Raw genomic sequence first — 15,507 nt, 5'->3', positions numbered from 1 at the left:
TTCCCACTTTGCCTACCCTCAGCACTATCCCAATTTCATCACAGAAGTAAAAATGGGGTGGGGCGAGTAGTCCTGCACAGAGAGATTTAGGAAAAGTGGGGGTCTGAAACCAATTATCATATATACACATTCATATTCTCTCACACCATTCTTTCAATAAATAAATACACAAAAGTAAAGGAGGGAAGATAAACTATAACACTAGTAACTTTTTTTTAATGAATTACAAATAATGTTAATAGCAAGAACACTCAAGGACAAGAGGTCAGAGAAAAGAAAAACAATACTCTTTTTTTAAACATTTGCATTACAAAACCCCAAGGTGCACATGGCAACAAATTCACCCACTCCCACTAAAAAACTACTATAACCTGAAATATAAATATAATTATTCATCCTTCTTTTAAAGAAATATTTTATCTCCGTGCTCCCACTCAGTCACAGCCCTAAAAAAGTGTCAGTATTCTCAAAACGATGTCTAATCTTTACTTCCACTCCTATGGGGGTGGCCCTCAGGGGAAGCTGTGCCCTGCCACCTGAAGAACTAAGAATTTTAAAAGAGAAAAACCCAAATATCTTTCACTTGCCTCATAAGGCCGCGGTGAAGCATAATCCCTGTCCCGGAGCCTCCCAGACATCCCTTGCCTAGAGGAGGGATAAGGAGGGACGGATAGGGCACTGGGGGCAATCATTTCTACTGTGGCCTCAACAGGATTGCAGAGGTTGGGAGTCCTGAGACTCTCAGACTGTTAGGTGAGATCAAACACTGAAACTACAGTAAACTGGTTGGATCTGTTTTTTAACTTAATTTTTCAAAACAGGCCCCTCTCTCTGTTTTTGTTTTGCTTGGTTTTCAAAATTCCAATTTACCCCTGTCATCAACGGGCCTAACAAACACAGTGGCAGCAGGCGGTTTGAGGCCTCTGTCATCTCAAACACAGGAAATAATAACTGTGGGGCTTTCAGAGATTGGAATGGCAAATCCTATGTGGGGGGAGAGGAAAGAGTCAGTCTTTTTTTTTTTTTAAACACCAGCTCTCCTTAGCAATGACTAAGGAGGGTTGGTAGAGGCTGACTTAAGTGCATCTAATACTGAAGTTTCCTTTCATTTTCCCCCTCCAACCCCTTTGTGTCCCTAGAGTTGGCTGGCTAAGAAAGGAAGGTAAGTGAGTGTTAAGGCAGCCAGACAAGATAGAGGACACCCATAGCCCAAGGCCAAGCCAGATCAGGCCCCCCACTGGAGGAGAGGGTGAGACTGGGGGCTTGGAGAAGGACATCAGAGTCGAAGATGGGGTACTGGCTTCGTCACATCCTGGAAGAAAGGGTGAGTCAGAGCTGCCTTTGCTGAAATCCGTTTGTTGGGGTCGTAGTGCAGCATTTGCTGGAGGAAAAGATGTATATTGACTTCAGTGATGTGATAGCGGGCTTAACAGACAGTAAGTATTCCAAGAATTCAGGAAACCAGAATTCATTTTACCCAAGGCAGAGTTCCCATTTCCCTCCTCCCTATATCTGTCCGTTCAGTTGGTATGCCAACAGGGAGACAGAAGCAGGAGCTAGGGAAACACGGAAACTGAATCCAGGGTCTGACCCTTCCTTCCTCCAGGAAAAACCCTGCCCTATGGTAGCCAATGAGAGGAAAGGGAGCCCACCCCTCATTCTCACCGATAATAAGCTCCGTCCATTTTCATCCAGGGGAGGCACAACTTTACTAAAATCTTGTCGGGCCCACTTGGGGAAACTTGGCTTATAATCAGGCATAGAAGTAACTCCTGGCCAAACCACCTCATCTGGGGTCCCCAGAGTCCGAAAGATCCGGAAGAGTTGGTCAATCTCAGAATCTCCAGGGAATAGTGCCCGGCGAGTCACCTGAAAATGGGGAAAGAGGAAATGGCCAAGACCCACAATGGCGTCAGTCAAAACTGCCCCTTGTATAACGGAGGTTCCCGCAGGCAGTGGAAGGTCAGTAGGGCCCCATGACTCCCTCCCCAGGGCCTTTCATGGGGTCAGTCACACAGAGCCTGAGACAATGAAGTCCCTTCATCCGTCTCCTCGCCCCCTCCTTCCTTCCCCCAACCATGGTTTTGCAGATCCCCAAGGCTGGGTGGGTCTGGGAGGGGGTGAATGTCTGGGGTGCCACTGACGTGTAGCAAAGGGATCCCAAGCCACTCACGGGGTGTGGGGTAGACACTGCGGTCATCCCCCCTCCTTGTGATGCAGCCACTTCTAGATAGGAGCACAGCGTGCAGAGACTGTGTCTTCCATTTCTTCTGTGTTCCCCACAGCACTTAGCATGGTGCTGGGTACACACTAGGTGCTTAACAAATATTTTTTGATGAATTGAGAGAGGAATATGGGCAATTGTAAAGTAATGCACTGGGGGATAAATGCACATTATATATATAGGCTAATGGTCTCCAAGCCCCCGGTTACAACCCAGATGAAGGACCATAAAACAAATTGCTGGTTTGATTTAAAAACTCAGCCCACTCCATGATTGTATCAAATGAGACGACAGTTCACATATTAAGGCTGGGCCTCAGGGATCCTTTAGTCTAAAAAGCCAGAGGTTGGGTGGGGACATGAACTAAGTTTGCAGTTTAAGTAAAAAATGTGGATAAACTGAACACAGGTGGCTTCACCGCATTCCTCACACCGTACAGTAAGGTCTCCAGGCCAAATGAAGAAAGCACTAAATGGAGCTCATTCTACCAAATATATGCAGACCAAAGCGAAAGCAGCTACAGAAATTATGTAGCTCAACTTGGGGATCAGAGATGTACAAGGATGCTAAAGCTATTTGAGGATATCCTAGCGTTGTGGTTGACATCAGGGGCAACAGTCCTATCCTTTCCCCACCACCCTTGTGGTGCTACTCTAGAGAAAGAACCCTGTGATAATAGAAGGGCCATGGGTCTGGGCCAAGAAACAGTTCTGTTGTTGAATGTGGGGAGGAGTGGGCAGGGTGGAACTCAGGCATGTATCTGTACCATCTCAGCAAAGATGCAGCCGAGGCTCCAGATGTCCACAGCTGTGGAGTAGTATTTGCAGCCCAGAAGGATTTCAGGTGCTCGGTACCACAGGGTCACCACCTGAGGACAAAAGTAGGAAGGGGAGGGTTGGTATATGGGGCATGGAGATTCCATTTCAGTTCCCCAGCGCTACTCTGCTAACTCCCTGCCTCTTCACAAGCAGCTTCTTTCCCTCCATCCTTCCCTTGCCTCTGGTTTTCCCTCAGCAAAATGACTACATACATCTTAGCCCAGAATGGGCCTAGCCCATGACTCTGGGACCATATTTTCTGAACCCCCAATTTGTGACCCTCATGGAAAACTTGAGAGAAGTGGTCATAATTTTAATGGTGTGCCATCCAGTTCACCTGGCTTGGTATCTATCAAAGCCCAGTTAGCCCTGCAGTATGAACTCTGTGAGTACTCTAAGACCTCTTGAGGTGTCAAAAATACTCTCCCTCTAGTGCGGGGGTAGGGAATGTCCAGCTATGGGCCTTATAAGGCCCAAGAAATCATTTGGTCTGGCCCTGCCAAGGCATTAGGGGTGAGTTAATTAAATGTTTGATTAGCAGACTGATTTGTTGTTGTTGTTGTTAATAGTCACCTGAGGATATTTTTCCATTGGTTTTTAGAGAGAGTGGAAGGGAAGGGGACAGACAGAAAGAAACATCCATGTGAGAGACACACATCAATTGGTTGCCTTCTGCACACACCCCAACCAGGACCTGGGATGGAGCCTGCAACCAAGGTACGTGCCCTTGACTTAAATTGAACCCAGATCCCTTCAGTCTGAGGGCTACTGCTCTACCCACTGAGCCAAACCGGCTAGGGCTAGCAGACTAATTTTTTAAGTTGATAATTTTGTATAGCCCTCGAATGATGTTATAAATATCCAAATGGCCCTTGCCAGAAAAAAGGCCCCCTACCCTTGCTCTAGTGAGAGAGAAACTGCTGTCTAAATATTTTTAGTTACTTTTTGAATGTCCTTGTTAACACCTCCCAGGAAGTTCCGAGAAGAAATGCGGAGAGGGACTGACCTCATGGGTGTAAGTACGAACAGGGACTCCGAAGGCTCTGGCTAGTCCAAAGTCTGCGAGTTTGATGGCCCCCTCTGCGTTGATAAGCAGATTCTGAGGTTTGAGGTCTCGGTGCAGGACCCGGTGAGAATGGCAGAAAGCTAGGCCCTGGAGCAGCTGGAACAGATAGCTCTGACAAAGGAGAGAGACAGAATTATGTTTCTTTATCACTTCCAAAGCTCTACTAAAGCCTTTACTATATTAGATTATAAGTGTGTGTTGAATAAACATTTGTTGATAGATTGAAAGTAGTTTGGGGAGTAAACAACCCAGCTGTAATACAGAAACTAGAGACTCACTGGCTATTTCTCCCACCAAACAGGTAAAAGGACTTTTTTGGAGGAATGTACCAAGTGCCTTCAAGTCCCATTTATCTGCGTTTCATCTGACCTTCCACCGGAGCTGTTATGTTGACTCACTAGAGTTTCAACTTTGATTCTCCTGCCCAGCCCTGGGGTTAATAAGCATAACGAACAGTGAAAGAGCCACAAAAGAAAGGTGTGTGTGTGTGTGTGTGTGTGTGTGTGTGTGTGTGTAGGGAGATGAGCGCTGGGAAACCAATATCACAATTCTTCATTCGGTCTGATTTGCCTGGCCTTCAGTCCCCACAAGACATGACCATGTTGGGGAGGAGTTGAGAAGGATTACCTTGATGAGGGGAAGAGGAATGCCAGTAAGAGCAGAGGCATCCATGAATTTCTTGAGATCTTGGTGCAGAAACTCAAAAACCAGGTAGAGTTTGTTTTCTGTGTGGATGACATCCAGCAGCCTAGGGAAGGGAGGTCCAGGAATGGAGGTGAGAGAGCAAGACCGCCAGACGACACAGACAGAAGGCATCCTCCTTACTATCCAGCACCTCCCATTTACATACTTACTTGACAATATTTGGATGGTTAAGCTCCTTAAGCAGAGAGATCTCTCGAATAGCAGTACTGGGTACACCCTCTGTCTCACTTGGAGAGATTGGGAAACAGAGATGGGAATGTGGTTACAAATATTCCCTTTCTCCCAGCCCAGGCATTCTTTTTCCCCTAAGGAGACACCACCCGAGCATCCCCTAGTAAAGTGAGAGAAGAGAAAATGTACTGTCGTTCATTCATTCATCCGGGACAGAGAGTGGCTTTTGGACATATTAAGGCCATTATTTCTTTTTTCCCCCCAAAGGTAGGTGAGTAAAGCCTCCTGGTAAAGGGGGAGAGAAGGTAACAGAAAAAAAAAAGCGAGTAGCAGCGCCCAGCCTCCCTAGAGGGGCCAGTGAGGTTCAACTGCCATTCTTTTGAAACAGGGAGAGAATTCTAAGAGGAGGGTGGGGCTGGGGCAGCGAGGGGGGCTCTGTATTCAGAAAAGTGCTCTTCACCGGTCCCCACAAAACCCACCTCCACGGGGCGTACTGGACCCCAACTCAGAGGCCTCCTTTCTCTTCCTGTGCCTCCCTGACCGCACATTTGGGGGCTTCACCGGGCTCCGGGGAGCAAGTTTCCCACGGATTCGACACTACCCTATAATCTCTAGAGGGAAACCCTCCACAGTCCTCCAACCCACTTCTCCACTTTAAAAGAAGTCCCTCCCAGCTACCTTCCGGTCCCTGGACGGCTACCCGCCCGCGGGGTGGGGGTGGGGGCCCTCCAGGAGTTCCCGAGGTGGGAGTCCCAGGACTGAGGCCACTCACGTGTCCAGGCGGATTTTTTTAAGCGCCACCACTTCTCCCGTCAGCTTGTTTTTGGCTTTGTACACAACTCCGTACGTGCCCTCTCCGATCTTTTCCACTTTTTGGAAGTTCTCCATGAAGCGCTAGCGAGTCGGGTCAGCCGGGCCCTAGGGCGGGGGCCTGGGAACCCTGAAGAAAGCGGACCCCGGTTCTCCGGGGCGGAGGAGGGGGAAGCAGGGCCCAGCACGGCGGCTCCAGGTCCGGATGGAACGCAGTGTTATCTCTCGCTCTTGTCAATTTGTCCAACTTGAAACAATGTTGCCGCCTCCCTCCAGTTCCCCACCGCCGCCGGAGGCCCCGCCTCTCCTTCCCGCGTTTCCATGGCTCCGCCCCCGGCCCTTCCTATTGGTCGACGTCAGAGCGGAGGGGCGAATCCCGCGCCCCGCGCAGCTAAGGAGCCAGCCCGGCGCAAGTTTGGTTCCGAAGAGGCATCGAGACAAGTTTCTGCCTCGGTGGGGAGGCCGACCACCGCCTTCCAAGGACTGACCTGATTTGGGCTCGAATTTCCTACCCGTGCCCTGAGTTTGTAGGGATTCCCTGATCTCGCCGTTTTCACGACTCTTAGGGAAAACACATATCGATCTAAGATTAAATGCCACCTGGCCCTGGGGCCTCCTTTGAAAAGCAGGAAGCTGCGATGTGCTCTCCTGAATAATAAATTTAATTAAGTAAATAAATGAAAAATAAAGAAAAGCAGGAAGCTGGGAATCTCTTGTAAGGGTTTCCTGGGTGTCGGAGGAATCTTTGCCTCGGCCTCTCAGCCTACCCTGATACTGTCTCTCTCTCTCTGTTTTTGGATGTAGGATCTCTGTTTCAGTCTTTTTTGAGGCTCCTGGTTTGACTCAAACAACAGATTGATTTAATCTCCCATGATGAATTGTGCACGTGGAGTACGTGTTATGTAGCTGCCCTTCAGCCAATTCTTTCTCAGTCAAGATGAGAATGAACCTGTGTCTAGGGACCAGGATCCCTCGTCAGTTCTCCGGTTCTCTAGCAGCCCCTCCCAGACCTCCCCTGGAGGGAGAGGGGGAAGGACTATGCAAATGAGTACCCCTTTCTTATATAGGGGCTTGTCCCAGCCCCTCAGTGCCTTTGGTTGCTGGAAGAAAGACAGGATGGTTCCTTTAAAATGCCTTCTCCATGTGGCTGTGCTGGGTGCTCTTCTGGCTGTGGGGGCCACAGAAGGTTAGTGTGGGGCGTGTGGATAGGAATAAGTGCATTTGGGGTTGCACACCTGCTCTGGTTTCCCTCCTCCGAATGGGAGATACCAGCAACACTTCAGGCTTCTCTCATTCATTTGATTTAGTCAGGATGTGCGCACTTGAACTCTGAATCTGGGACTGAATCTGAGAGTAATTCCATCTGCTTGGAAGGGCAAGAAAACGGTGGGTCTTCGAGGCCATAATTCTGAGGCCCCCCCTGCAGCAGGGGCTCCAAGGGGGTGGGGGGAAATGCGTGGGAGGCTCTTTTAGGTGATGTCTCAGGCACTTGGGATAAGGTATTTAAAGTGAGGAGTAAGAAAGAGAACGTGGTATTGGATAAAAAGGGTAAGGAGGCACCATCAAACCTCTGTAGGGTGGGGATGGGTGAACACAGCCCAGGCTTTTGTCCCGGGCGTGGAAAAGACAGGCAGAGGGGTCTCAGCTGAGCATCACATGAAAGGGCTCTGGAGGATTGGGGCCTCGTGACAGGAGCAAGAGGTGGGGGTGAGGAGTGGTGAGAGGATCTGGAATGTCCCATGGGGCTCTGAGGAGGGAGGGTTGGGAGTGGGAAAAGAATGGGGCATCTTATGATTCTCTTGCTCTAGTGGTAGGATGCTCAATGAAGATTCCAGATCCGCCCCCAGCCGAATCAACTAGATTTCCAGTACTAATTACAAATGGAGTGAGGCTAGTTTCTGCTACGCTGAAATACGTGCATCATATCTCCGTTTCCTCTCTTTTTTTCTTTTAATGTCTTTTTATTGATTTTTGAGAGAAAGAGAGAGAAAGGGAGTGGGATAGAGAGATAGAAACATTGATGTCAGTTGGCTGCCTCCTGCACGCTACCTACTGAGGAATGAGCCCGGAACCCAGGCATGTGCCCTGACTGGGAATCAAACCAGTGACCTCTTGGTTCATGGGTTGATGCTCAACCACTGAGCCACACCAGCTGGGCTCTCAATTTCTTCTTTCTCACAGACTTCAAGAAAATTCTTCTTGATTTGACTTTCCTCATTCATAGTGCTGTTTTAAGTCTTTTTTTCTTACTATGTTCCTTAATGTAGTCTGGAAACATTCTATTCATTCTTGTCTATCTGAGGCTCTTAAAAGACTGCTTACTTTTTGGATCCTGATTTTTTTAATATCATAAGACATTTTTAGATATTAATGAAATTTTTATGGACTAGGTTTGATAATTTTGTCTAGTGTGAAATAATGCTTATTCAATAAAATATTCATTTTAAAAACAGATACATACTGAATTTGTAGGGTTAAAATAACAAGATGCCTGGAATTAACTTTTATTTTTATTTATTTATTTATTTATTTATTTATTTATTTTTAAAGCTCCTAGATTTATTGAATTTTGAGTTCTACCTGCGGCGGCCTTGGCAGGACCAGAGCAAATGATTTTGCAGGCCTTCTACAGCCCGCAGGCTGGGCGTTCCCCACCCCTGATTTATTTTTTTAATATATTTTTATTCATTTCAGAGAGGAAGGGAAGAGGGAGAGAGAGATAGAAACATCAATGATGGGAGAGAATCACTGACCAGCCGCCTCCTGCACGCTCCCCTACTGGGGATTGAGCCCGCAACTTAGGCATGTGCCCTTGCCTGGAATCGAACCTGGGACCCTTCAGTCCTCAGGCCGATGCTCTATCCACTGAGCCAAACCAGCCAGGGCCTGGAATTAGCTTTTAAAGACTTTAACTAAAAACAAACAAATAGGAGACTTGACTTGGGGTGCTGAACACACAATACAATATACAGATAATGTATTATAGAATTGTATACCTGAAACCTATATAATTTTATTAACCAATATCACCCCAATAAATTCAATAAAAAATAAAACAACATAAACAAACAATAATAACAACATAAAGAAAAAGCAAATGTGGCAAATGTGATAGTTGTTGCATCTGGATGAGGCATATAGAGATCCACCGTATCTCTTTTTCTCAGTCAGTTGCAATAAATTTGTCTGCTGTGTTCCCAACCCCAACCTCTGCCTGCTTCTGATCCATCTTCCTCACTGTTTGTCAGTTATCCTTCTAAAACACAATCTGATCATATTAAAAAAGATTCTGAAGGGTGAATTTTATGTAGGTGGATTATAGCTCAATAAAACAATCTTCTGAGGTGGCCTTGCCTATAGAGTTAAAGGCCAAACTCCTTCCCCGGACACTCAAAGCCCCCAAGGCAGCTTTTTGGTCTGGTCTTCCCCGGTGTGCATTAACCAGACTGCTAGTAGTTCCCTATCATGCCATGTGCTTCCGTGCCTGCATGCATGCATCTGCTCCTGCTAGGCCTTCTGCCTGGAGTGCTTTATCCCACAGGCCAGTTCCTCATTGAAGTCTTTCCTATCCTAATCTGCCAGAATGGAACTACAGAAATCTGTTTAGACTGTCATTTTGTAGTACTTCATGCATGTCTGCTATGGCTCGTATTAAATAGTGCCTTGGTTTATAGCAATTTACATATATGTCTATCTCCTATACTTTACCTCGAATCCCTTCAGAGCTATCTTATTCATTTCTTAAGTCCTTTGTACCTAGCATAGTCCTTTGTACCTGGTACCTAGAGGGCATTCAGTAAATTAAATTGAACTTTGTTTGTTTTTTTGTTTTTAAATACATTTTATTGGTTTTTTACCGAGAGGAAGGGAGAGGGATAGAGAGTTAGAAACATCGAAGAGAGAGAAACATCGACAAGCTGCCTCTTGCACACCTCCTACTGGGATGTGCCCGCAACTAAGGTACATGCCCTTGACCAGAATCGAACCTGGGACCTTTCAGTCCGCAGGCCGATGCTCTATCCACTGAGCCAAACTGGTTAGGGCTAAAATGCACTTTGAATGTGAGAATGAGTGGAGTGACATGGGGCACTATTATCTCCTGAGAAGGGACTGAGTGAGGATCCTAGGGCCCTCATGGCACTTTCCTTTTAGGATCCATAGGCCAAGACTGGCTTGGTGTCTCGAGGCAGCTCAGAACTAAAACCTGGAACAAGCAGCTGTATCCTGAGTGGACAGAAAACCAGGGGCCTGACTGCTGGAAAGGTGGGAACTTGGCAAATTCTGGGGAGGACATGGTGGAAATGGGGTGGGGAGAGAACTGGGTTGAATGTAGTTTGAGAAGAAGGGGAAGGGTATATGAGGAGGGGAAGCCAAGGAGTCCCAGCTAATGCAACTGCCTTTTCCAGGTGGCCCGGTGTCCTTGAAGGTCCGTAATGATGGGCCTACGCTGGTTGGGGCAAATGTCTCCTTCTCTATTTCCCTGCACTTCCCTGAATGTCAAAAGGTGCTGCCAGATGGGCAGGTCATCTGGGCCAATGACACCATCATCAATGGTGAGTACCTCTCTATCCCAGGCCCTCCTTCCTCTGTCCCAATTCTCTAGTACCCCTAATGAGCTCAGGGAATGCCCCCTTCCACCTCTACTTTAAAAAAACAAAAAACAAATTATTTATGTAATGCATATTCATTGTAGAAAAAGTAGAAAACACAAATAAAGTGTGTGTGTGTGTGGGGGGGCTTATAGCCGCCCAAATGGGGGACAGAAGACCCAGTGGACTTAGAAGTTGGATGGATTTAGATTTAAACTTGTTACTAGTATGTGACCCTGGGCAAATACTTGTTTTGTGCTTCCGTTCCCTTATCTGTAGAATGGGGATGATACCTTACAATGAAAGGTTGTTGTAAGGACTAAAATGTGATAATATATAAAGAATTTAGCACAAAGCCTGCCCTAGCCTATAGTAAAGGCTCAATAGATGTTAGCTGGTGCTGTTATTTTTACTTTTATCCCATTGGCTAGAGCAAATCTCTCTAAATACATTGATATATGGCCTTCCAATCTCTTTCCTATGTAAGTGCATACATATGAATCTTTATTTTTTATTTTTTATTTTTATTTTTATTTTTTTCATACATATGAATCTTTAATTGTAGTTTCCGTTCTTTCCACTACCACCCTAAATGGATTATACCAAGGGGAATACACTTTGCGGCTAGGGAGTATTCCCAGAGCCCTCCCCGAGAGCCATATTAGGGGTTTGGTGTAATGCCAGGGTTTAAAGGTGACTCTGTCTCTACCTTTCAGGGAGCCAGGTGTGGGGAGGACAGCCGGTGTATCCCCAGGAACTTGATGGCGCCTGCATCTTCCCTGACGGGGAGGCCTGCCCATCAGGCCCTGGGTCTCAGAGGAGGAGATTTGTTTACGTCTGGAAGACCTGGGGTGAGGGGCTCCCTGCTCTGGCCTGTCACCCACACTTGGATTCACCTCTTCCTACCTGATTCTCTTTCCTTTTGGTCCCATCCTTTAAGCTCTGCAAGTTTCCCTAATCATTTCCCCCCTGGCTCCTGCCTCTTCCATAGCACCTTGCCCCCTCCGACTCTGTTATAGTTCTTCCTGGGAATCCTTCCTCAGTTATAGCCCCGTTCCATGGAGCCACTCATTAGGACTCCTTCCCTGGCCCCCATATCACCACCTTCCAAATACCATCTGAAATTACCATCCTAAATTCGTCTGACCTTCCTTCTCCGGTGCTGTCTCTAATCAATCTTCTTCAACCAGTAACCCTCCCCCCTCCCCGCTTTTCTTCCCAAAACCCTCAGGCCAATACTGGCAAGTCCTAGGGGGCCCGGTGTCTGGGCTGAGCATTGGGACAGACACAGCAGTACTGGGCACAAACACCATGGAAGTAACTGTCTACCACCGCCGGGGGTCTGAGAGCTACACGCCCCTCGGTCACGCCAGCTTAGCCTTCACCGTTACTGGTAAGGATTAGGAAGGGGCGAGGCCAATCCTACAGCAAGAGAAGAAGGTGGAGAGGTTTGGCTGGACTGGAAGGGGAAAAGGGCAATGTGTATAATCTTAAAGGGGCAGAACCAGGAAAACCTGGACAGAGGAATATGGGGCGTAGAGCCAGTGAAGACACAGTCAGCCTGGGGTTGGAGGGTGTGGCTGTGAAACGAGGAGCTGTGGCCCAGGTGTGCGTCTTACCTTTTCTGGTTCCAATCCCAGACCAGGTGCCCTTCTCTGTGAGTGTGTCCCAACTGCAGGCCTTGGATGGAGGGAACAAGCACTTCCTGAGAAACCAACCTCTGGTCTTTGCGCTCCAGCTCCATGACCCCAGTGGCTACTTGTCTGGGGCTGACCTTTCTTACACCTGGGACTTTGGAGACAGTACTGGGACCTTGATCTCTCGGGCACTTGTGGTCACTCACACTTACCTAGAGTCGGGCCCAGTCACTGCCCGGGTGGTGCTTCAGGCTGCTATCCCTCTCAGCTCCTGCGGCTCCTCCCCAGTTCCAGGAACCACAGATGGGCTTGTGCCAACTGAAGGGGCCCCTGGCACCACAGCTGGGTTAGTGCCTACAGCGGAAGTTGCAGGTACGACACCTGGTCAGGTGCAAACTGCAGAGTCCTCTGGAACCACAGCTGTGCAGGTGCCAACCACAGAAGTTTTAGATACTACACCGGTGCAAGTGCCAACTGCAGAAGGCCTAGGTACCACACTTGCAGAGATGCCAACCGCAGAGGGCATAGGTACCACACTTGCAGAGATGCCAACTGCAGAGGCTATAGGTACGACCCCTGACGTGTCAACTGGAGAGCCCTCTGAAACCACAGTTGTACAGGTAGCAACCACAGAGTTGGTGGAGACCACAGCGGGAGAGGTACCCACGGCTGAGCCTGAGGGTCCAGATGCCAGCCCATTCATGCCTACAGAAGGTATTACAGGTAAGAGGGCCAGTGTGAATGAGGTTTATTGAGGTGGGGCATTTGTAACTAAAGAGCTGAAAGACTTCCCCAGGACCCAGTTGCCTAGCAATGGAGTCCCCTCAGAGGAAGACTTCCTCAGGACCCAGTTGCTACTCAATCCTTTGCCTAGCAATGGAGTCCCCTCAGAGGCCTCACTGGTTTTAAAGCCCTCAAGTCCCTCTTAATGCCATGGAATAGATGTGGAGTTAAAGAAGTCAGGGCCTTCCCCTAGGACCTGGGGAGAGAGCTTGTCGCTTCTCTGTCCCTGAGAGCTGTTCTCTGAGGGACAGGCCAGGGAATGACAGACTGTGGTTATTTATATAATCTTTATATCTCATTTTCTGTGCAAGCGTAAATGCATAGAAATCTTTTCCAGATTCTGACACCATTTCCCACCCCTGGATTCTCTTCCCAAAGCAGATCAGTCTGGAATTATAGCACTGAAAATGGGAGAGTGAGAAAGTGACACTTAGATGAGTTAAACATATGTTGAGTATCTAGCCTAGGGCCTGGCACAGTGTGGGGTATAATAAATACTTGTGATTTTTAAAAACTCTAACTCTACCCCATCTGTGAGACTGTGGGGCAGTAATTTCTCCTTCAGGGCCTCAATTTCCTTATCTATACAATGAGATTCCCCAGGTCTTGTCAGATTCCAAGCCTGGACCCAGTAGCTCTGGCTCTTCTGGGAACATGCCTGCTAGGCTTCTGTTTCCAGGTGAGTCATTTGTCTGTGGACTTCTCTCCTCTCCTGCCAGGCTCCCAGAGCCCGCTGCTGGATGATACAGCCACCTTAACCCTGGTGAAGAGACAAGTCCCCTTGGATTGTGTTCTGTATCGATACGGTTCCTTTTCCCTCACCATGGACATTGTCCGTGAGTCTTGCCTACCGTGGGGGCTGGCGGAGGGAGGTGTGGGCTGTCTCAGGTTGCCAGTGGAAGCATACTGTGGAAGGAGTTGCTCACATGGGCAAGAATACCTAAATCCCAGAGTTTTCATTCGAAGGCATGGGGATGGGATTAGGGAAGCAGTTTAGGGATTTCTTGTCTGTGATCCTTTAGGGAATCCTGATAGAGGAATCCCAGGCTTAAAATCTTGCAACTTTGCAGAGGGCATCGAGAGTGCTGAGATCCTGCAGGCTGTGCCATCCAGTGAAGGGGATGCATTTGAGCTGACTGTGTCCTGTCAAGGCGGGTGAGTGTCCCACTGGTGGCCCTGAGAACTCCTGGTTGACTGTTAACCTACTCTCTGGTATCAAGTGTTCCTTCCCAGACCCCCTGACATAAGATGTCACCTCTCCCAGGCTGCCCGAGGAAGCCTGTCTGGACATCTCATCGCCAGGGTGCCAGCCCCCTACCCAGCGGCTGTGTCAGGCTGTGCCACCTAGCCCAGCCTGCCAGCTGGTTCTGCACCAGGTACTAACAGGTGGCTCAGGGACCTACTGCCTCAATGTGTCTTTGGCTGATGCAAACAGCCTGGCAATGGTCAGCACCCAGCTTGTCATGCCTGGTAGGTACTTGGACAAGAGCAGGGATGAAGGGCAGTGGGCAGAGGCTATCTGTCAGGGAGCAGACACTGAGGCAGAGCCTGGGATTCTCCTCACAGGTCAAGAAGCAGACCTTGGCCAGGCTCCCCTGTTCGTGGGCATCTTGCTGGTATTGATGGCTATGGTGCTTGCATTTCTGGTATACAGGTGAGAACCCCACCATCCATCTCACACTCCCTTATTCCTTATTTCCACCACTCACTCTTCCTCAAGAGGAAGGATGGTGTCCAGGAAAGAGCCCAAACTTGGAAGTTAAACAAGTGTGGGCTGCATTCTTGCTCGTGGGATCTTCGGGAAGTAGCTTAACCTTTTCGAACTTCTGAAAAGTAGGAAAACTAACACTTATCCTGTGGGCTGTTGTCAGGATTAGAGACAATGTGGATAAAGCATCTGGTTCTGAAGCAAGAATACAATAAATGATTATATTGATGACTATTGTTATTGGCAATATCAAAGGTGGAGGAGGTTGGGTGAACTGAGTTCTCCACCTGCAAAAAGGGCAGATCTCTAGGCCTGGAGTCCTCAAATAGGGAAGCTCATAGGGAGAGGGGAATGGACAGAGGCTACCACAGAAACAAGAGAGGATGGTATGAGCAGTTATACGCATGGGATAAAATAACATTAGACCATTGTCAATTGAGATGGAGTAACCATTTCATCTCTTCTGCATGCATGGTCTAGACATATGTAAAAAAAAAAAAAGAGAGTGAGAGGATGAACTCTGTTGGTGAGGAGAAGGTTGGGGAGCAAAGATCAAGGCCAAGGAAACCTGAAATATGGGTGTGTCCTTTGGAGAGGCACAGACAGGCTGCCCTTGGCCATTGCTAACCAGTTTCCTCCTTCTTCTCCCAATATCAGGCGCAGACTTATGAAGCAGGGCTCTGCTGTCTCCCTTCCCCAGCTGCCACAGGGTAGCACCCACTGGCTGCGTCTGCCCCGGGTCTTCCACTCTTCCTCCATTGGTGAGAGCAAGCCCCTCCTCAGCGGGCAGCAGGTCTGAGTACTCGCATGGGATGCCATGGTTTACCCAGGGTGGACAGCGATGCCTATCTTTTCTCTACTCAAGGCTGCCATTACCTGAAATAAATACTCAGAACCTGATGCTGTTTTTTTCTTGCTTCTCGGGAGAACCTATGTCATTTATAGAGTGAAGGTATAAAGGAAGGAGGTATACCACTCACTTAACAGATATCCCAG

At 48.2% G+C, this 15,507-nt stretch overlaps 2 protein-coding genes across 4 annotated transcripts; one reads left to right on the top strand and one right to left on the bottom strand.

The window, feature by feature from the left end:
• Positions 1-189: 189 nt before the first annotated feature.
• On the bottom strand, positions 190-6,101 carry CDK2 (cyclin dependent kinase 2). 2 transcript variants are annotated; one of them, XM_079775903.1, is made up of 8 exons: positions 5,757-6,101; positions 4,963-5,040; positions 4,736-4,856; positions 4,049-4,219; positions 2,991-3,092; positions 2,174-2,317; positions 1,666-1,869; positions 190-1,381 (listed from the first exon to the last, which is right to left on the bottom strand). In XM_079775903.1, exons 1-8 carry the CDS (start codon positions 5,870-5,872, stop codon positions 1,277-1,279), a joined length of 1,041 nt encoding a protein of 346 aa, XP_079632029.1. In that variant the 5' UTR covers positions 5,873-6,101; the 3' UTR covers positions 190-1,276. The 2 variants fall into 2 exon arrangements, with proteins under 2 accessions (XP_079632029.1, XP_079632030.1); XM_079775904.1 differs by lacking the exon at positions 2,174-2,317.
• A 791-nt stretch (positions 6,102-6,892) lies between these two features.
• Positions 6,893-15,359, top strand: PMEL (premelanosome protein). 2 transcript variants are annotated; one of them, XM_079775070.1, is made up of 11 exons: positions 6,893-6,980; positions 9,947-10,057; positions 10,201-10,347; positions 11,100-11,234; positions 11,615-11,776; positions 12,024-12,743; positions 13,523-13,639; positions 13,874-13,958; positions 14,068-14,273; positions 14,370-14,457; positions 15,169-15,359. In XM_079775070.1, the coding sequence occupies exons 1-11, from the start codon at positions 6,911-6,913 to the stop codon at positions 15,308-15,310; spliced, it is 1,983 nt and encodes a 660-aa protein (XP_079631196.1). In that variant the 5' UTR covers positions 6,893-6,910; the 3' UTR covers positions 15,311-15,359. The 2 variants fall into 2 exon arrangements, with proteins under 2 accessions (XP_079631196.1, XP_079631195.1); XM_079775069.1 differs by having other exon boundaries at positions 6,899-6,980; positions 14,068-14,457.
• Positions 15,360-15,507: the final 148 nt, after the last annotated feature.

The sequence above is a fragment of the Cnephaeus nilssonii genome (assembly GCF_951640355.1).
Source record: "Cnephaeus nilssonii genome assembly, chromosome: 6".
Taxonomy (NCBI): domain Eukaryota; kingdom Metazoa; phylum Chordata; class Mammalia; order Chiroptera; family Vespertilionidae; genus Cnephaeus; species Cnephaeus nilssonii.
The sequence above is the reverse complement of the archived record's forward strand: the minus strand, read 5'-3'. Positions and strand labels throughout refer to the sequence as shown.